The sequence below is a fragment of the Anolis sagrei genome, chromosome 6 (genome assembly GCF_037176765.1).
Source record: "Anolis sagrei isolate rAnoSag1 chromosome 6, rAnoSag1.mat, whole genome shotgun sequence".
Taxonomy (NCBI): domain Eukaryota; kingdom Metazoa; phylum Chordata; class Lepidosauria; order Squamata; family Dactyloidae; genus Anolis; species Anolis sagrei.
The window spans coordinates 60,162,565-60,184,493 of record NC_090026.1 but is presented as its reverse complement, the minus strand read 5'-3'; the positions used below and the strand labels follow the sequence as shown (position 1 = coordinate 60,184,493).

The 21,929-nt window shown below is 43.6% G+C and overlaps 1 protein-coding gene across 2 annotated transcripts in view; it reads left to right on the top strand.

Annotated features, from left to right (window-relative positions):
- TPPP (tubulin polymerization promoting protein) overlaps positions 1–21,929 on the top strand; it is a 74,629-nt gene that overhangs the window by 12,464 nt on the left and 40,236 nt on the right. For both annotated transcript variants that reach the window (XM_060781472.2, XM_060781471.2), the window contains exon 2: positions 13,473–13,787. In XM_060781472.2, coding sequence (XP_060637455.2) covers positions 13,477–13,787 — 311 coding nt within the window. In that variant the 5' untranslated portion in view covers positions 13,473–13,476. The remainder of the gene's footprint in view (positions 1–13,472; positions 13,788–21,929) is intronic.

Below are 21,929 nucleotides of genomic sequence, written 5' to 3'. Positions count from 1 at the left end.
CTTCCCGAGGTACGGGCGCAGCTGGCGCACGAGCCGAAGCTGTGCAAATGCTCCCCTGGCCACCGCTGAGACCTGAGGCTCCAGGCTCAGCGATGAATCCAGGGTCACACCCAAGCTGCGGACCTGCGTCTTCAGGGGGAGTGTAACCCCGTCCAACACAGGCTGTAACCCTATGCCCCGTTCGGCCTTTCGACTGACCAGGAGTGCCTCTGTCTTGTCTGGATTCAACTTCAATTTGTTCACCCTCATCCAGTCCGACACAGCAGCCAAGCACCGGTTCAGGACCTGAACAGCCTCCTTAGAAGTAGGTGGAAAGGAGTGACAGAGTTGGACATCATCTGCGTACAGATAACACCGCACCCCGAAACTCCGGATGATCTCTCCCAACGGCTTCATGTAGATGTTAAACAACATGGGGGACAGTATTGAACCCTGCGGGACCCCACAAGACAAAGGTTGTGAGGACGAGCAGCTGTCCCCCATCAACACCTTCTGGGTACGACCCTCTAGGAAGGACCCGAGCCACTGTAAAACAGTGCCACCAAGGCCCATTCCCGCGAGGCGTCCCAGAAGGATACCGTGGTCGACGGTATCGAAGGCCGCTGAGAGATCCAGCAGGACCAACAGGGACACACTCCCCCTGTCGAGCTCTCTGCGGAGATCATCCACTAAGGCGACCAGGGCTGTCTCGGTACCATGTCCCGGCCTAAAGCCAGACTGTGCCGGATCCAGATAATCAGTGTCTACCAAGAATACCTGGAGTTGTGAGGCCACCACACGTTCCAGGACTTTGCTCAAAAAGGGAAGATTGGAAACAGGCCGATAGTTGACGAATTGAGTGGGGTCTAGTGATGGTTTTTTCAACAGCGGTTTTATTACAGCTTGTTTTAAGCTGGCTGGAATATTGCCTTCCCGAAGGGAGGCATTAACCACCACCTCCACCCACTCGGCCAATCCCCCTCTGGCCTCCTTTAGAAGCCAGGATGGGCAGGGGTCTAGGATGCATGTGGTAGCTCTCATTCCTCCAAGTATCTTGTCCACATCCTCGGGTTTCACCAATTGAAATGAATCCATCAAAATCGGACAAGCAGATGCTCGTGTTACATCCTCAGAGACTGCCGTTAACGTGGTATCCAGGCCAGAGCGGATCAAAGCGACTTTGTCCGCAAAGAACCGAGCAAATGCTTCACAGCGGGCCGTCGAGTTGTCAGGGTTCCCATCCGGAGTGGTGGGGTTCAATAGCCCTCTGACAACTCGAAACAACTCCGCCGGACGGTTCTTTGCGGACGCAATATTGGCCGCAAAGAAAGCTTTCTTTGCCGCCTTTATTGCCACGGCATATGCCCTTAATAGGGCAACAAACCGTGTTCGATTTAACTCGCTCGGGTCCGAACGCCACACGCGCTCTAGTCTCCTCTTCCTTCGCTTCATCGCTGCCAGCTCCTCGTTGAACCAAGGTGCTGGTTTAGCTCGGCTACTTGAGAGGGGACGTTCCGGAGCAATCGTGTTTATGGCCCTAGTCATCTCCCCATTCCAGAGAGACACCAGGGCTTCAACAGAATCACCAACCGAGGTGGCAGGAAAATCCCCAAGAGCCGTCAGGAATCCGTTCGGATCCATAAGCCTCCTGGGGCGGACCATCTTAATGGGTCCCCCACCTCTGCAGAGGTTGGAAGGTGTGGTGAGTCTAAATCTGACCAGATAGTGGTCGGTCCATGGCAACGGAGAGGTGGATAACTCCTCAACACCGCCACCTTGCTCCCATCCCTGACAGAAAACCAAATCTAATGTGTGTCCCGCACAGTGGGTGGGGCCAGATACTTGTTGGGACAGCCCCATGGTTGCCATGGATGACATGAAGTCCTGAGCCGCTCCTCCTAGGGAAGTCTCGGCATGTACATTGAAGTCCCCCAGCACAAGAAGCCGTTGAGACTCCAATGCCAGGCTCGAGACCACCCCCGCTAGCTCAGGTAGGGAGACCGTAGTGCAGCGAGGTGGGCGGTACGCTAACAGAATCCCTATTCTGTCCCGGTCGCCCACCCTCAGGTGGACACACTCGAAATTGGTTGACTGTGGAATGGGGCCTCTGGTCAGAGGGATAGAATTTTTATAGACCACCGCAACTCCGCCTCCCCGCCCTCCAGGTCTCGACTGGTGCTGTACAGAGAATCCTGGCGGACAAAGCTGGGTCAAATTAACTCCTCCAGCTTCATCCAGCCAGGTCTCTGTAATGCACGCCAGATCTGCCCGTTCCTCCAAGATTAGATCTTGGATTAAAGATGTTTTGCCATTGACAGATCTGGCGTTCAGCAGCACCATCTTCAACCCAGAGGGACTGCCAACCTGGGTACACCCACTTACCAAGTCAGGAGACCGATTACAAGTAATTAAGTTTTTTTTCCTTCTTTCCCTAGACCGAATTTGGGCTGTAAAATTTTTACTATTTCTAGGCCGAATTAGCCGAATTGGTGGTCTCCCTTTCCCGTATCTCCCCCTCCCCGTCACGGGCTCTATGGGGGCCCCCCGGCCAGTGGAATACCCTTCTTCTACCATATTGCACTTAGAATTCGTAGTTTCAACCCATGACTTGTACCAGATTATATACTTTTGCCACTCAGTCTCAGTCCAATTCTTTCCTATTCCTGGTGTGTTAATTCCAGGATCCCCCCACCCGTTCCACCCTCTATTGTCCTCCCAGTCCACCAGTAACACAATAAGCAGACCCCAAGGGAGGAATGCTGACATTGGGGAACAGAGTTGATACAGGGTTGAGGTAGGATATTAGGTTCAAGTAGTAGTAGATTTTAAATTGCTAGGTCTTAAAGTGCTAAAGATTTAGTCTAAGCTGTTAAAGTGCATAGAAAGCTGTTAAGTGCATACAATAACGCGTTATCAGAGACTGACTGCTATGGTGGTCACTTAATAACCTTACTTATACAGGGTTAAAGTGCAAGTTGTTGGATGAAGTGCTGACCGTTGTATACCTTAGCAGCAATTGGCCCCTCTAAGTGCTAACAGTTGTAAAATTTGGCAGCAATAGATCAAATAAAGTGCTGGTAATTGGAAGACTTAATAGCGTTGGCTCATATAAAGTGCTGGCAGTTGGCAGGTATCAGCGTTGGTTCAGACAACAATTTACTAGCGCAATGAATGTGCAAGTTGATCGAATAGTCCTCAGTCCTATTGGTAGATGTAAAGTCCAGTTGGTCTCCCTCCTCCCCCTCCCACCATCAGTGTCAGGGTCGGGTGACTGGGGCCTTGCAGCAGAGTGACGGATCGCTAAGATGGCCACCGGAACTGCTGATGAGCTGGATAATTCCGGAAATGGAGGCAGTAACGCGGTGGGTGGCGTTACAGTAATGGCGGTTGATCACAAAGCATGTAACAGCAGCTATGTAGCAATATATATAGTTCCAACCACCCAGGAGACAGCCTAGCAGTCGTGAGGTTAGTGTTGCTGGTTAAGAGCGTTGCAGGCTAGAGATCACGATCGCCGCAAGAGAGCTTAAAAAACGCTGAGTCACCGCGCGGCGTTGGTCAGGCTCTCCCAGGGAGGCGCCGAGTCACCGCCGGCTCACCCTGTCGAGCTTGCCCCAGCGGTATCGGGGCATGGGAGAAGCAGCCGGGACGCCTCCAGGCCTCGGAGAAAGTTGGAGTACGAGGCCTGTCTCAGTTGGAGTCGCGGAGGAATCACACCTCCGAGTGCAGAGGAGTTCAAGCTTGGCGCGGAAGGATCGGCACAGAATCCGGGGAGCGGGGAGCGGAGCCACGCTGGGGACACAGGCCGAGGGCTCAGATGAAAGTCAGGGCCAGATCGAGCCGTGGGTGGAGATGGACAATGCAGAACAGCAATTCGCTGGCACCGCAGCTCTCGGAGCGACAGCCAGCTGCCCCAGCAACTCTCTCCGGCTCGGCAGTCCCTCGGCAGCCCCACAATCCACTCCAACCAGCCCAGGCCTCCGCTCCGGTCCGCAGTTTAATCCAAGCCGCGGATGAGTCCGAGCACAGCAACACAGGCAACACGGCGCACACTGCCGAGCTCCAAGGGCGGCCGCTCCGACCTCCCTCCGGTAGTCAACACAGCGGGTGGTAATTGGCAGCTGGCGGGTTAGATGTTCCAGGCCAGGTTAGACCGAGCAAACGGGCTGGGAGGGAGCGTGCTAGGCCGTATCGATAGTAGCGGCCTTCGCTCTACCTCCTTCCTCTCCCTTCTTCTTCCCTCCTTGGTTTTTCCTCCTCTGCTCCCCTCAAGCCCCCCTCCGGGGTCCTGAGGAGATGCCGGTTCAGGAGCCGATGACAGGAGTTCAGAATAGGGGCGGATGGATCAGATTAAGCTCGGATTAAGAGCAATCGCCTTACCCGGACGGGAGGTTAGCTGTTTTCTTTGATATGTGCATAATTTTACTCATTTTCCCCCAGGGATCTAGCTATAAGGGCCAATGAGAATATTTTCCCCTGAATAAAAATTCTGAAATTTTACTTCAGTCCTCAAATTCCTGATATTGGAATAACTTAACAGTTATTTTGAGTATTTTGAATATAGTTTGGGTATCATTTAGGTATTCAAAGAAAAGAGGCAACAAGTAGGTGAATACTAGGTATGAACATACTGCAGTATGTGTTGATCAAAATTTGGGAGTGAAGAAGAGTTTCATTGTGGAGAAAAGGGAATTCTTATATGGAAGGTCGATGCCCTCATTTTAGAACTCCCTGTAGCTGCAGCCTTAGTATTTTCCTCACACTTTGTTTCACTTTATGTAGTACTGATGGGAAGGAACTGTTTAGAGTCAGTTGAGTTCTTTTTTAAAAAATATGACAAGTGTAGGCCATCCTATAGACAAATGTTTTTTACCTAGTTAAGTTTATACATAATCCATCTATATAATTCACTCTGTGTTGCTTTGGAGGTTTGGCCTGATAAGAGGAGTGAGGAACTGCAATTCTTGCATGGCACTTGATTGTCATAACCTTTTTTTCCCAATATAGGGAAAAGTGTACTATCTCTATTCTGTTTCTAATAACTTTCCATTAATGCCTGGTAGTGAAAATGCTGTAAGCAAGGTGGAGTTGTATAGCTGGGTCTGCTTTGTACAGCCAAACTACTACTCTGGAAGAACTTAATATTTTAGACACAGGACTTCTTATTTTTTTTGCAGTCATTGCCTCTTTCTGCCTGATATTTTTTTTACATGAGCCCAGGTATATAAAATATGTATATAAACCAAACATTTACTGAAAATAAACCAGCTGAATTACAGCTGAAGTAATTTCTGCAGAGTCCACTGTAAATATTGCGTAGATTTGTGTAGATTCTTAAAACAGCCACTAGGTGGTATTCAGAAAAATTCCACTGTTGCCAATTTTTGGGGGTCCCACATTTGAGGTCAGGACCCACAGTTTAAGAAACAGTGTGTTAGACTACAACTCTCATCACCACTAATCAGCACTGGATATGCTGACTAAGGGTGGGAGTAGTAGTCCAACATAACCTATGCTCTACAAATGCATTGGTCTGAAGAAAGTTGAACTATGAAACTCACGCTTAAACCAAAATCTGATATATTAGCTGCTTGGTTATAAATAAATAAATAAATAAATAAATACTTTATCTAAAGGGAGCTGTGAATAGCCTGCATTTTGAAGAACTGTGGTAGTTGACAATAACATTGACTGTCTATTTAATATAAAAGCGGGTCTCTTAGTTCAGCCCTGAGCAGATTAATGCTCATTGCACATTTTTACTCATGCTTATAAAAATTGGGCCAGAAAAGCAGTCACAGCAATGGCCTAAAGCTAATTTTCCTCGGAATTAAAATGAGACCATTCTTCCTTTGCTTCCCCAAACTCATGCTGTTTTTTTTCCCTCATTCTCGCTGTATCCATTGAATGGTGGATGAAAATACTAAAATGAGGGATAGGACCTTAAGATGTTCTCCTGTGTAACGGAAGACAGTTTTGCTAGAGCCTGGAGGTTTAAGCTTTTAAGAGCTGATAGTGTGAAACAAAATCTGCAACAAAATGTTGTTATGTGTAGTGCTCTATTATAGGATTCCAGCTCCATTTTACTGAATCCCACATCTGTCTCCCCCAATATTGTTTTCTGTGGCCATTCAGCATTGCTGAGTCTGCCTCGGGCAGTTTGGGGGAGAGGGAAGATTGGAGCCATCTCCTTACTATTTTCTTCTACTGTTTTTTGTATTTCTGCAAATTTTTGTGTTTCCTTTAAGTATGCTGATACCAAAGTCTTTTGTATGTCCTGGCAAACAGTGACAGTAAAGACAACAGAGATTGATACTATTATTAAGGATTATGCTTCCAGTGTTGTACGCAGTTCCTGCTATTTTGCTTTGCTTCAGTGGCTCATATTTTATGTTTCATATATTTTTCAGCACAGTCTTGTAACATACCCTGAGAGCCTTCATTGGCATATATATGTCCTGTTTTTAAAAGAGCCTTGTACAAAGAGTGAATGCTTAATTCACTGATAAATAGTGGAATTAAGATTGTTTGCTAGAGAATTACTCCACTCTGAACCTGTTACAATGTGCTTCATAAACTCAGTCTGTAACAACTATCTATTATACAGCTAATAGAATCAGTAAATTGTACACACAAATGTGCACTGCCGTCACCCAATTCCAGCTGACTCTGTCCCAACATGATCTCTGTACGTGAACTGTTGACAGACTGATTACATTGTAATCCTGACTTCTATGTATATGCTAAAATTGATGCCAGTTACCTGAAATATGTCTTCCAGTTTGTCAGAATATTTCAAAAAGTTTGTGGAAGTGAGTACATGAGGGGAGCCATAATAATAATAATAATAATAATAATAATAATAATAATAATAATAATACCATCTGCCCGTGACAAAGAACTGGTGGGATCACAAGCCTGAAAAAGTTACAGAAAATGAGCACGTCAAACTACTCTGGGACTTCTGGATTCGGACAGACAGAGTTTTGGAGCATAATACTCCTGACCTCACGATCGTGGTAAAAAACAAAGTATGGATTGTCGACGTTGAAATCCCAGGTGACACCAGGATTGAAGAGAAACAACTGGAAAATCTGACATGATATGAGGATTTAAAGATCGAACTGCAAAGACTGTGGCACAAGCCAGTCAAGGTGTTCCCAGTGGTGATCGGCACACTGGATGCAGTGCCTAAAGACCTTGGACTGCACTTAAACACAATCGGCACTGACAAAATTATCATCTGCCATCTGCAAAAGACCACCTTACTGGGATCTGCACTCATTATTCGTCGATACATCACACAGTCCTAGACACTTGGGAAGTGTCCGACGTGTGATCCAATGCAACAACCAGCAGAGTGACCTTGTTTGCTTTGGAAACGTGGTTCATTTGAGACTACCAGGTGACAATTGAATTGACAAAAAACAACAGGAAATACTCAGCCGTTATCAAGACCTCAAACTTGAACTGCAAAGGCTCTGGCATAAACCAGTACAGTACAGGTGGTCCCAATGTTCATCGGCACATTGGGTGCTGTGCCAAAAGATCTCAGCCGGCATTTGGAAACAATAAACATTGGCAAAATCACGATCTACCAACTGCAAAAGGCCACCTTATTTGGATCTGTGCGCATCATACGGAAATATAAAATGCTTGGGAAGTGTTCAACTTGTGATTTTGTGATATGAAATCCAGCATATATATCTTGTTCGTTGTGTCATACTGTGTTTTTGTGTCAGTATAATAATTTTGTTTTTTACCTGCCTCTCCTCACAGCTGAAGGTGGGTTATAACATTGCTAAAACACACAATCAAAACACAATCAGGTGACAGCAGGATTGAAGAGAAACGATTGGAAAAACTGACACGATATGAGGATTTAAAGATCCAAACTGCAAAGACTCTGGCACAAGCCAGTCAAGGTGGTCCCAGTGGTGATCGGCACACTGGGTGCAATGCCTAGACATTGGCCTGCACTTAAACACAATTGGCGCTGACAAAATTAACATCTGTCAGTTGCAAAAGGCCACCCTACTGGGATCTGCATGCATTATTCGCCAATACATCACACAGTCCTAGACACTTGGGAAGTGTCCGACGTGTGATTCAATACAACAGCCAGCAGAGTGACCTTGTTTGCTTTGGAAACGTGGTTCATTTGAGACTATCATGGGCATTGTCAGAAATCAACAAACTTTTCAACTCCACTCTGTAAATATGTAAAGTAAAACTACGAGAAATTTGAGAATGGGCAGAGGGAAAAAATCTTTCTTTGCCAATGAGAAGCCTCATCAGATGTATCCATCCATCCAGTTATCCCTAGCACTGTTCATCATTTTCAATAGGAATCATTGACATTCTCACATTCAAACAATTTAAACATTACATTTTGGGGATGTATAGTGTTTTAGGGTGTTTGCTTTAAATGTCAATAGTGGAAGCTTTTTTTAAAAAAAATGCTTGCAGTAGTGTTGGCATTTTGGAAATGCCAGATAGAGCCTAGCTTCCTGCATGATTAGATTAACGGTTCTCCAGCTCTTTAAAATGGTTAAAAAAAAATTGATTTGACTAAACCTGGGAAGGAAAACAAAGTGAAGTTTGTGGAGTTTGTTCAGGGCCCTACCTTTTCTTCTTTAATTTGAGCATTAGTTTGTGAATGTGTGTCTCATGCAATCATTGGGAAACCTGCCCACAAAATGTCATGAGGCAAAATTAGGTTTGCTACTGTGTGTGGAGCAGGTGTAAAGATCAAATTTCTTACTTTCTGTTCCAGAGATGGTAACCCTCTAGCAAGCATAGGACATATAACATCACCATTGCTTGTCAGTGGAGCTGTTGTTCCCTGATCATGGAGGTGACAGGAGGGCCAGGCTCTGCACAGGTACACCTATATCCAGACAGAGAGGGAATGCTCTCCAGCTCAGATTCCCTGAGGTCAGCAGCCTGAGAAGCAACGTAGAGCACTCTAGCACTGTGCCAAATCCTCATTTGTACTTTGGCAGGCTCTTTTTTTAATCCCTCCTTCACAGGGGTATTGAAGAGTTCTGAGAAGTTTGTTCAAGTGTGCGCTGCAGGATTCCAGGGTTTTCCTTTCTACATGATGTAAAATATGTGTGGTCTTCTCCCTGCTCCCCCAGACTAACTTCATTTCTTTTACCTCCTAAGTTTTCTAGTTCTACTCCCTGCTAAGTGTCTGGAAGCATGGTTATTTTGACAGCAAGAGATAAAACAAAATCTCATGTACTTTTTGGACTGAGCAGACAGCAGCACTGGAAAGACCCAAAGTAACAGGTCATGGGGTTTAGTCTGAGGTAGTTGTGATGCACTAGAGTGGCATGAGAGTGTCAAAGCCATGAACACTACCATATACCTCTCAACTATCTTGTCACAACCAGTGAAGTACAGAAACCCTACAGCCTGAGAAATTTCTGAGCATTTCTCAATCCTTCCACATTTTTGGAGGAAATTTCCTTTTTCAGTTTCCAATAAGTGGTGGTTTGAGTTTTACAAAACTAAGAACCAGGAAATTATCCAGTTTCAAGCTCAGGAGCTCCAAGCCTTGATTCCTAGTTAGTAGATGGGAAATTTAGCAGTGGAAATGTATTGAACAGAAATAATGAACATGGTCAGCCACAGCACATCATTATTAATACACAGAGATGGGTTGGATTAGTCTCTCGGTAGCTAGTTGGAAAAAAAGAGCAGTTAATTAATGTATACACATCAGGTAAATCAGAGTTGTGGACAAAACGTACTGCTTGGTTCAAGATACTATAGAAATGCATTCTACCTTTATTCATAGTAGAAGGCTTCATTAAGACATTGAAATAGCTCCAGGGTTTATTGGCAATGGTTGCATAGAAGGATTTCATGCTTAGAAGAGGAAAGACGGCATGGTCATCACAGATAATGTTTTCTTTTCATTTCTAGGGTAATCTAGGTGTCTAATTCTTTTCTTTTTATGAGCTGTTGGCTGATGCTTTGCTTACCCTTATATAGCTGATTCCTAATTATTATAGCGGCTAAATGTATGTCAGTGGTTTTCCTAAAGATTATAGTGCTGCTCTAGTGTACAGAGGCAATTGTTTTGGGAATGTATGTAGAACAAAAAGGATTTCAGGATATTCACAAGGTAATCCTAAGCATATTTACTCAGAAGTAAGTCCCACTGTGTTTGATGACTCCAGCTCTGTTCCAAATGTGATTAGGATCAAGGGCACTGTCTCCTTGTTCAGGTTGTAGCACTGCCATCTTTGACTTCTGTTGAGTAGTGGACCAGCCTCATTCCCAAGCTTGGTTGATGGTCACTTACATGTTTACTATTGTTGAGTGAAGATTACATGTAAGAAGGGCAAGGATGTATAGAGTGTGCCCTGTGAGTCCAATTCTCCCTTGAGCTGGGGGCATAATCAGCAAGAAATGTGCATGGATTTTGGTTTGTCTGTCTTGCTTTGACTTCTGGAGGCCCCCAGGAGCAGTATTTGGGGAATTAAACAGGCCACATTTCCTCCAACCTTCAATATGCCCTGGAAGTTTTTTTTAAAAAAGGAGACTTGAATACTGCTTATTCATATCTCCCTCTCTCATTGCCAAGTCTGGGTGGCCCATGGTTGCCTCTTGGGTCCTAGACTATAAGGAGTTGCTTATCTAAGTTATCAAGCAAATGGGTCTGCTTACTATAAAAAAAAAATCCACTCTGGAATCTTATGCTCCACAGCTTGCCCCACAAGTTGAAAACCTTTCTGGCACATTATCAGTAGACAAATGCTCCATCATGCTACAAATAACTAACATTGACGCTTTGTAGAAAGTAACATATTTATTATGAAATAAATACTTCGTGGATTTAATATATGTGTTTTGTGAGATTACAATTATTAAGTATTCTTTGTCATGATGGGTATCATAACTCTTATCCTTAGAACTGTGAGAAAAGGGGAAATTAGCGAAGTAAGATGTTAAAAAGCAGAGGACAAACAATATACAATATAACACTAACAGGAAAGAGTCCCTCACAGACAGTCAGTGCGGTCTTAGTGGGTTGAGCATTGGATTAGGACTCTGGGACACCAGCCTTTGAATCCCCATAGAAGTCCACTGGTGACCTTTCTCAGCCTCTAATAAGGAAGGCAATGGCAAACTTCTTCTGAATAAATCTTGTCAAGGAGAGCATGGGGTAGTGTTGCTGTAGATGAAGGTCAGTTTGAAGGCACAAAACAGGAATAACATCTTCACATTTGTCAGAACTCTTGCAAGGATTCACTATATGCACCCTTCAGCCTAAGACAAAGGATTGAAGTGACAAGAGAAGAGAGTAGCCATAGAAACCATTTTACATCACATGGGAGGGATAGAAATAATGCAGCCATTCAGATGTTTTATGATGTATCCCTAGCCAGCTTAGCCAGTGGTAAGCAATACAGAGAACTGTGGCCAATATATCTGGATGGGGACACAATTCTCACCCCTTTCGTAGGGTGTAGCTTGCTCCCTAAGATCTTCTGGATTACAGTTGATGAGTGTCCTTAACAATTTGGCTTGACTCCCCCAGACATTGGCTTATGGTTGCATTTAAACTCTCTCCTCCCCCTTTTTATGTTACAGATATACTTGGCATTAGAGTCTACAGGTTATCTTGGGAATTGCAGGGAATATTTATCTACTATAGCCAAAGTATCTTGACTTGGTTTCATTTATCTCAATCATTTTATATGTAGATTTTCCACCCTGAAAGTAATTTTCATAAAACACAATGAAACATATGTTAGAACAAGAATTTAAAGATACTTGCCAAAAGACTACTTATAACAGTAGCAGCAACTACAAGATAAGAATCACAACAATTTGTAAGCTAAATCAGCAGCCCCTTACGTTGACAATTATGGGGGCAAAGATGCAAGAACATTCCTCTAACATGCCACCAAGGAGGTTGTTCTACCCTCTACAAACAATGGAGGCAAAAGACCCTGCAGCTTCTTTTTACTTCATGCCACAACGGCATTCAGACCAGGGTCTGTTCAGTCTGTTAGTTGGAGGCTATGAAATTAACGGTAGGCAGCTTTAATGAAGGTGATTGACTTCAAGAAATGTTTAGTGACATTAAAGGTAAACTAAAAACAAGCATTAAGGTGTTGAATTGTGGCCAGAAGTTTATAGGCAATAGTTAGACAGTGCACATACTACAGAACTGGTTGGTGATCTTTATTTAGCTGCAGTTTTCAAATCATCTTTAGTGGTACACACATTTTATCACAATAAAGGCTAGAGGTTATAAGGATAAGTGTGGTAATATTCCTTCTTTTGGGAAAGGAGCAGAACTTAACCTAGAAATAGTGTGACCCTTGTTGATTGAGAATTGTCTGTGACCATCCAAATATGGAAGCTTTACCAAGGCCACTTCTTTATTTGTCATATTTGGAACAAATATTTCGCAGTATAGTTTACACATGGAAAGATTGACTAGAAATCATTTTATAGTTTAGGACTATATATTGACTAGAAGTTCACGGTCGGTAATCTTAGGTTGCGTAGATATGTACGTGAGCAATTTCATTTTGTTTTTGGGTTTAAACTGATCTTGCAGTTTTGGATGGCTGCTTTGGCAGCTTCAGTAAGTGCCATTCTTACTTCTATGGGTGGTACTCACCACCCCCTCTCAATCTTTTGCAGTTCCCCTTTAGTACGCATGAGGCTGCTACAGTCATTTTGCTATTCCAGTTTTCTTTGATAGGAGCTTGTATCATGGAGGAAAGTACAGGTTGAATCTACCTTAACTGAAATGCTTGGGACCACGTGTTTTTCAAATTTTGGAAAAAATGATTTTGAAACACTTGTATTTGCATATATATATATAGTGAATAATGGAAAATGTCACACCCATTGAGTTGTCCCTCAAGGAGCTCTGATGGGGAAAAGAGGCCCTTTGCCACTAGTCTTTTTCATTCTTTCTGGGCTGGCCAAGAGGGTTGCTTCATGCTTGCCCTCACAGCCATTTCTAGGCTGTCCACTCCACTGCATGCAGGCAAAAGGTGAGCACAGAAGCATGTATGACATCTGCTTTTTACAAGAGCCTTATGTAAACCGAGTCCTCCCCACTTCCCCTTCCGCTCTTTCTTCCACCAGGACCCAGTGAGCTATAATTCAGTGAACACTAGATGTGTGACTAGCTCCCTCTCACTCAAGGTGACTGGTGGCATTTTTTTTTTGTTTTTATAGTATTTTGGATTTCCATTTATGGGAGAATCAACCTGTACTCTGTTCGTCACATACAGTCTGAATATGTAGGCCAAGCCATATCCATTTAGGCCAAATGATTGCATGATGTTGAACATCTGTATGAGAAAGAGTGATGTTCAATTCTAGGTACTGCGTAACAAAAAGAAATGTTGCATTTTTGTAATTATATTTATAAATACAGCCTAAATATTATTTTTAAATGCAAGCGGAGGCCTACAAAGTTTCAACTGCTTCCTCCCAATTTTTCCTTTCAGCACAATGGCTGACAATGCGATTAAGTCTTCTAAGCAAATGAACAGAACACCTCCAAAGTCTCCTGCAGACTCTGCAAAAGAAAAATCAGCCAAAAGGTTATCCTGTGACTCGAACAGTTCCCATGAAGGAGTCAGTGGGGCTGAGCTAAGTGCTCTTGAAGAGGCTTTTCGGAAATTTGCCATCCATGGAGACACAAGGGCTACAGGAAAAGAGATGCATGGGAAAAACTGGTCCAAGCTGTGCAAGGACTGCCACGTGATCGACGGCAAGAATGTGACCCTGACAGATGTTGACATTGTCTTCAGCAAAATCAAGTAATGTTTCTTTCACCCTTATTTTGCATTCCCCTCATTGATGCTTACATTGCTGAAAGTCTGTTTGTGAGAACTCAAATGATGAGTATGTGATTGCTAGCCACATTATTACATTTTTCTATATTTTATTGAATTTCCCCCCTCAAATTCTTAGGTTGTGCATGTCCTCATAGTCTTAGGCTACATTTTGGAGTACAGTTCTGTCCGGTTAAAGAGGAATACATAATAGGAAGAAACACATTTTCTACACATGACAGTTTATTTGCCTTTTCCATGTCTGTAATTCAAATGTCAACCTAACACTGGTTAAACTGCTGTTCTTCACCACTTCTATTGCTAAACTAGTGCATTTGTGCATATTAGGATTGCCATGCACCTTTTCTTTTCCAACATTATCTTATTTTGTGTGTGTGTGTGTGGGGGGGGGGGGGGAGCTGTCTAAGAGTGTTTTTAAATGTCTGAGTTTCCTTACAAGGTTCAGACTAGAAAAAGCAGGCAATTGGGTAGTAGAGCTTAGAAAAGAGAAGGAGGAGGTGGGGGAGGATGAAGGGAGACATATAGCTAACAGAAAGATGGGTCAGCCCCACATGGGTTACCACATGCATTACCAAGTGATGCACTAGCTTGCATTTGGAGCAGTTGGCACAAGACATGTGGAAGGGGGAAGGGATAGGTCCCGGCCTAGACAAGTCTGTATGCAGCCTTTGTTGAGGACCTTGACTGATCTAAGGGGTTTTGCTTCCTAATTGCTCCCCCTATATTTGCAGGCTCCGTGTGTCTTCTATTTTAGCTGTTTGTGTGAGAGACAATAAGAGAGAATATGATAAAAAGAGAATTCCTGTATACTTATACAGAATTCTGAATGGCTTGGGAAACTACATTAGTAGAGCAGAAATTCAATTGAAACATATAAGAGTCAAGGAAAGAATAGAAATTTAAAAAATGTTTGCCAGCTGAACTTTATATTACGAACTATATACACATGCTCCTAATCAAATGAAAGCATTGAAAGGTTGTAATCCTCTATGCACACTTACCTGGCAGTAAGTAAGAGGGTGTTATTTTCTGGTTCGGAACTGGGATTTGGGAAAAATAGATTCAATTGTTCACCTTGAAATAAGCTTTCACTTCCTTCCTCTCTTGTTGATGATCATGCACACAGTCTGAATTACATCTCATGGTTGTTGTGAGGTTAAAGTAAGCATGTCCACTGCCTTAAGTGCACTTATTTATTTAGGTTATGCCAGTTGAGGTAATGAAATCTCCAAGAAGTTTATAGTACAAAAATAACAGCCAATAAAATATTTTTTAAAATTCCTGCACATAAATAGCACAGCACTAGAGCAGATATTGTTTACTGTGGGAGAATGATACAATTAGGTTCGCTGTCAAGGTCACAACAGAGAGGTTCATTTTTGCAATATTATGTGATCATCTGTATTTTTAAAGTAACACATTACCCACTACTCTTTTGGAGTAGTCCATTAGATTAAAAGAAGTATCGTATTCCTTTTGTTGCAGTTTTAATGCTTTTACAAACACTGCCAGAATGAACCCAAATGTCATGTCAAAATCAATTTGTGGAAATAATGAATGCATCTTTTCTGTTACATGAACAACAACAAATTTGGTTAGGCAACTCTAATGGGTTCTGCATTGATCCGCTTTTGGAAAGCACTTAGAAACTTCAGATTTCAAAATGTTTATAATGAATTTATTGACTAGTAATATGTCTATGCCACTCTTTTTGCTAAAGAACCACCAGTAAAGTGCATGTATGTTTGTGGGCTACAAATTTCCAAGACAGCTCCAGCTTCAAGAGAGCACTTTGACCCCCATTGACAAGTGATCTGGACCAAACTTGGCACACACAGGCAACATGACCAACATGTTGTATTTGGGGGTGAGAATTGGGGGGGGGGGGGGGGTTCCTATATATTTTTGTCAATAGGAGATCTGCAGATTATTGTGCAAATGCAAAGCAGTTAAATGTGATTCCTCCCCGACATGCCAGTATTATCTGAACATGGAATTGTCATAACCAGAAGCATTCAAATGCTTTTTTCTCTTCCTGCCATGTGAAGTTATGTAGTTCAGTAAAAGAACTCTCCTCTCTCTCTCTCTCTCTCTCTCTTCTTCCTACTTATCACTGTGTAGTAAATACATGGATTATGTTGCCATCTCCCCTCTGATTTGTTTTTGGCAGATGTCAGCTGCCTGGATTATGTAGTCTCTAGGAAGTATTAAAATAAGAGACTGTAGAGATCAACAGATTGAGGTTACTTGTTTTAATATTACACCATTAGTTACCCATTAATATACCCTCCATTTCTTACAAGAAAAGGCAGTATATCTTATTCTTTTTATTAATAATATTATTAATATCCAACACTTGTTTCGTCTTTTTTCTTGGTAAAGGGAGAAGCAGGCAGTAAGGGGTAATACAAGAGGCAGTGAACTTGGCAGTGATAATTTCATCACAACTGGCTGATCCTTAAGGTACAAATTGTCCTATTAGCAGATATATATATATATATATATTAAAAACTATAAAAATCTGGAGGAACATTAAACTGCACATAATTACCCGAATCCTTTTAGTCTTGACTAGAGGAGACCTGTTGAATCAATTGGATTTGTGTCAGCTAACCATTCAACAATTGAATGAATGACCCTGGTCCTATTCTTTATTAAATAAAAATGCATAGCCTCGTATGCCCCCAAACAGCATTTCCTTCTAATATTCCTGCCAAAATGTATCCCCACAAAATCATTTCAAGTAAAAATTGGAAATATTTATTTATGTTTATTTATGTCCCGCTTCTTCTCTCCATACGGAAACTCAAAGTGGCTCACAATTAAAAACATTACAATACAACTTAAAATATACAAATATTAAAACAGTATTAAATATCATTAATATTAAAGACAATTTAGGTTAAAACCATAAAAGCATATAAAACAACAGCTGTAGACTGTCGCCAGAAGGACATCAGGAAGGGGGCTATTCTGGCTTTCCTGGGCAGGAAGCTCAAGAGTTGCCGGGCAGCCACCGAGAGAAAACGCCCGCTCTCTAGTTCCCACTATCCGAGCTTGAGATGGAGATAGGAATGAGAGAAGGGCCTCTCCTGAAGATCTCAGGGCTTGGGCAGGTTTGTACAAGGGGATGCGGTCATCTAAATAGCCTGAACCTGAACCGACTTTAAAGGTCATAACTAGCACTTTTAATTGTGCTCAGAAACAGACTGGCAGCCAGTGGAGCTGCTTCAATTGGTGGGGGGGGGGGGCAGTGGGGTGTTAGCTCCCTGCAGCCAGCCTCAGTTAGCAACCTGGCTGCAGCTCTTTGGAGCAACTGAAGTTTCCGAGCACTTTTCAGAGGCAGCTCCACATAGAGTGCATTACAGTAATCCAGATGGGATATTACTAAGGCGTGTACCACCATGGCCAGATCTGTCTTCCCAAGGAACGAGGGCAGTTGGCCCACAAGTTTAATTGTGCAAAGGCCCTCCTGGCTACCTCCAACACCTGTGCCTCCAGGTTCAGTGCTGAATCCAGGATAACCCCCAAACTGCAAACCCGTGTCTTCAGGGGGAGTGTGATTCCCGTCAGCACTCTTTATCAGTTTCAATTTGCATTTTCAGCCAATTTCTAGCCAAAAAACTCAAGTAGTGCTGCAGGTGACTAGGAGCAAAATTTGACTTTTCATAACTACTCACCCTGCTCTAAACTTTAAATTTAAGTTTTTAGTTTTGTGCTTTTTTATCATGTCAGAAGTGAGTTGAAAGTACTTTAAACACACAAAGTTTTAAAAACTTGGCTTTATGCCAAATGTCCTTTGATCTGAAGCTGGTCACTTGGAGTGCCTCTGGTGTCGCCGTGAGAAGGTTCTCCATTATGTATGTGGTAGGGTTGCATTGTAGTGGGTGGTGTGTGGTTTGTTCTTCTCCACACTCACATGTTGTGGACTCCTCTTTGTAGCCCCATTTTTTAAGATTCGCTCTGCATCTCATGGTGTCAGAGTGCAGCCTGTTCAGCACCTTCCAGGTCACCAAATCTCCTGTGTGTCTAGGAGGGAGTTTCTCATCTGATCTCAGCCACTGATTAAGGGGCTGGGTTTTAACCTTCACTTTTGGATTCTCACTTGCTGAGGTCTTCCTGCGAGTATCTCTGTAGATCTTGGGAAGCTGTTTCTTGATATCAGCATGCTGGCTGATATCCGAACAGAAGATGGGTCGGGGATGTCACTGCCTTGGTCCTTTCATTATTAGCTGCTAAACAGTATAATTTCTCCAGCAGTGTGGGCCATAGACATCCTGTGATAATGCAGCATGTCTCATTAAAAGCCACATCCCCTATTTTAATGTGGTGCAATGTGTTCCGCACTGGGCATGTGTATTCAGCAGCAGATTAGCAAAGTGCAAGGTCAGATGTCTTCACTATATTTGGGTGTGATCCCCAGGTTGTGCCAATCACCTTTTGTACGATATTATTTCTAGCACCGACTTTTTGCTTGATATTCAGAGCATGGTCCAGAGTGTCTCCCAGATATTTTGGTGTGCTGCAATGCTCCAGTGGGATTCCTTCCCAGGTCATCCTCGGAGCTCAGCTCAAGATGCTCGTCTGTTCCTAAGATAAAAAGCACATGTCTACATTTTAGATGGATTAGGAATCAGCTGGTTTTCCCTGTAATAGGCAATAAGAGGACCTAAAGCAGGGGTAGGGAACCTTCGGCCCTCCAGGTGTGGTGGACTTCAACTTCCACAATTCCTTGAGGCTCGGCATTCGCCCCAAAGGCTTACATGAGCCTCAAGAAATTGTGGGAGTTGAAGTCCACCACACCTGGAGGGCCGAAGGTTCCCTACCCCTGACCTAAAGCTTCGGATGGCTTCTATTCAATCATTTCAAAGCTCCCACCTTAAGCAGTGATGGCACTATCGTCAGCATTGATGTAACTCTCTGTCACTTCTGGCAGTGGCTGGTCATTTATGAAAATGCTAAACATTGATGGAGCAAGCACATTCACCCGAGGAAAGCTGTTATTCTGTTTTCACCATTTGCTTATCTGACTCTGGAATTCAACAAAAAAAAATGCACCATACCGTAATCTTCTGGTTTTGAGTGTGTCCCCCTGAAGGTGGGAACCCGTGACAGCTTGGGGATTCTGCTGGTGTACCACCACACAGCAGTCTCCCTGCCTGAGATAGCAGAAATGGTATCTAGCCTGGTGTTGGTCTCCCAGTGACTGGTCTCCCAGTGACTGCCACATGAGGTGCAGCTCAAGACTTAATGGTTGTCATGACGACCATGGAGCTATACCCAAGTAATATCTGGACCCACCCACCAGGAAGTTGACCCAGTTTTTGTTGCAGACGGTGGGGGGTCAGAATGAAAGAGCAAAATATCCTTCCATTGTCATGTTCCGACCACCATCTTATCAGTTTAAGACTCATTGTGACCTCAAACCTCCACAAGGGTGGGGGACCGATTAAGATGGTCCACCCAAGGAGGCCTATGTATCCAGATGGATTCCTGAGGTCTCTTGGGGATCTGCCTGCCATGGAAGCTGACGATCCTGTCGACAACTTGGTTGATCGCTATAATAGTGAGATGCCCAGGATGATATACATGATGACCCTTGAAAGTCCCCTCTTACTACATAGAGTTACACCGGCTCCTTGGTTTTCCGAGGAGTTAGCTTGACTCTACTGTATTAAACAACTACAGACCAATCTCTAACCTCCCTTTTTTGAGCAAGATGCTAGAGCGGGTGGTCGTCTCTCAGCTCCAGGGATTCCTAGATGACACTGATTTTCTAGACCAGTCACAGTCTGGTTTCAGACCTGGGCACGGTACTGAGATGGCTTTAGTTGCCTTGGTGGATGACCTCCACAGGGAACTGGCCAGGGGGAGTGTGACCCTGCTGGTTCTCTTGGACATCTCAGCAGCTTTCGATACCATCAATCATGGTATCCTTCTGGGTCAGCTCTCTGGGATGGGCCTTAGGGGCACGGCTCTGCTGTGGCTCTGGTCCTTCTTGGAGGGCCGTTCCCAGTTGGTGAAGCTAGGGGACACCTGCTCAGACCCCTGGCCATTGCCCTGTGGGGTCCCGCAAGGTTCCATTCTGCCCCCCATGCTTTTCAACATCTACATGAAACCGCTGGGAGAGGTCATCCGAAGTTTTGGAATTTGGTGCCATCTCTATGCAGATGACACCCAACTGTACGACTCATTTCCTCTGAAATCCACGGAAGCCCTTCAGATACTGGACCAGTGTCTGACTACTGTGATGGCCTGGATGAGGGTGGACAAGTTGAAGCTTAATCCCAACAAGACAGAGGTCCTCCAGGTCAGTCACACATCGGATCAGGGTATAGGGTGGCAACCTGTGCTTTATGGGGTCGCACTCCCTCTGAAGACACAGTTCCGCAGTCTGGGGGTCCTCTTGGATTCAGCGTTGATGCTTGATGCACAGGTGTTGGCAGTGGCCGGGAGGGCCTTGATACAACTAAAACTTGTGTGCCGCCTGCAACTGTAAGTCTGATCTGGCCATGGTGGTCCATGCCTTAGTTACCTCTAGACTGGACTATTGCAATTTTGGTTTTTCTGGCGTGCTTTTGATGAACGAATAACTAATTCCCATGCCAGGTCCCATCCCAGTGTCAATTGTTTTTCTGATGCACTTTATCTCATCCCTGAGTGGAGATTAACCTCATTGTTTATCCCACCCCAGTCTCCCACTAGACATAGCACTTTATCTATCTCACCCACAGGTTTTACAATTTTTGCCCTTTGCATTTGGCCCAGCTCACCCTCGTTTAATCCTTGTACTATTTTACACTCTGTTTTATTATGTTACTGTCACTATTTTACTGTATTACCATGTTATTGTATAGCATTTTTACTTGATGTTATCATCTGTCTTGTATGTATTTTATCTTGCCTTACTGTAATTGCTTGGACTTGGCCCCATATTAGCTGCCCCTTCATTAGACCAGTGTAATTTTAAACCTCTTTGCAACCATCTCTCTTGCAAGGCTGTGCTTTCCTTTATTAGACCAATGTAATTATAAACCAATTTGCCATGACACCCTCCTGCTGGGTTTTCCTTCCCTCCATTAGACCAGTGTTACGTTAAAAAGCTAGGAAGAACACAATTTTGAGACTAAATTACTATTAAGCACGCTTCACCTCCATTTCAAGAATGAAGGAATGGACAGAAGTAGGCAAAGAGCATGTGATGGGCTACTTGCCTCTTCATCCTATTTTTATTATTTTGTTGTATACATGTTTAAAAAAGAAAACAAAAACGCACATAAAGAAAAGGGGGAAATAGAAAAGAGAAAGACAAAAAAAATTAACAAAAGTGATAATTGTACAGTTATTTGTAGTTGTTGTAGAGAAACTGAAAGTCGCTTCTGGTATGAGAGAATTGGCCATCTGCAAGGACATTGCCCAGGGAAAGCCCAGATGTTTGATGTTTTACCACCCTTTGGGAGGCTTCTTTCATGTCCCTGCATGGGGAGTTGGAGCTGACCGAGGGAGCTCAGCCTGGACTTGAACCGCTGACCTATTGGTCAGCAGTCCTGCTGGCACAAAGGTTTAACCCATTGCACCTCCAGAGGCACAAATGCATTTGATTGCCATTCCTCTTCATCCTAAAAATAGAGATGAAGTGTCCTATGACAGGGAAAATACTTCATGTCATGAAGTCCATAGTGGGATAAGAGCACTATAGCAGCGTAGTGTGATAAGGCCCCTTTGACCATGCAGATTGGGATCAATAATTACTTGGGAGAAATTCAATACTGCAGAAGTGCCTTGAGCCAATTTGCTTGACTGGCTGTAATAATGAGAAGAGGCCCTGTACCTTTTCATACTTTTTTTTTTTTCAAAACTGTAGCTGTGGTGGTCAAGAAGTTGCTAATTCTTAGTACTTGATTAAAGAACCCAAATATTGCTACTTGTACTGGCATGTTGCTATGGCCACAGGCAGGACTGAATGACTTCATGCCTTGGATCTTCTGCAAGCGATTATTTAGATAGATGTCTCTATAGAAACAGTTGTTTGTGTGTATGTGTGTGTGTTGTGATGTTACTAAGTGTTACATTTTAAATATGGCTTTTGTACCAGATTGTTATCAG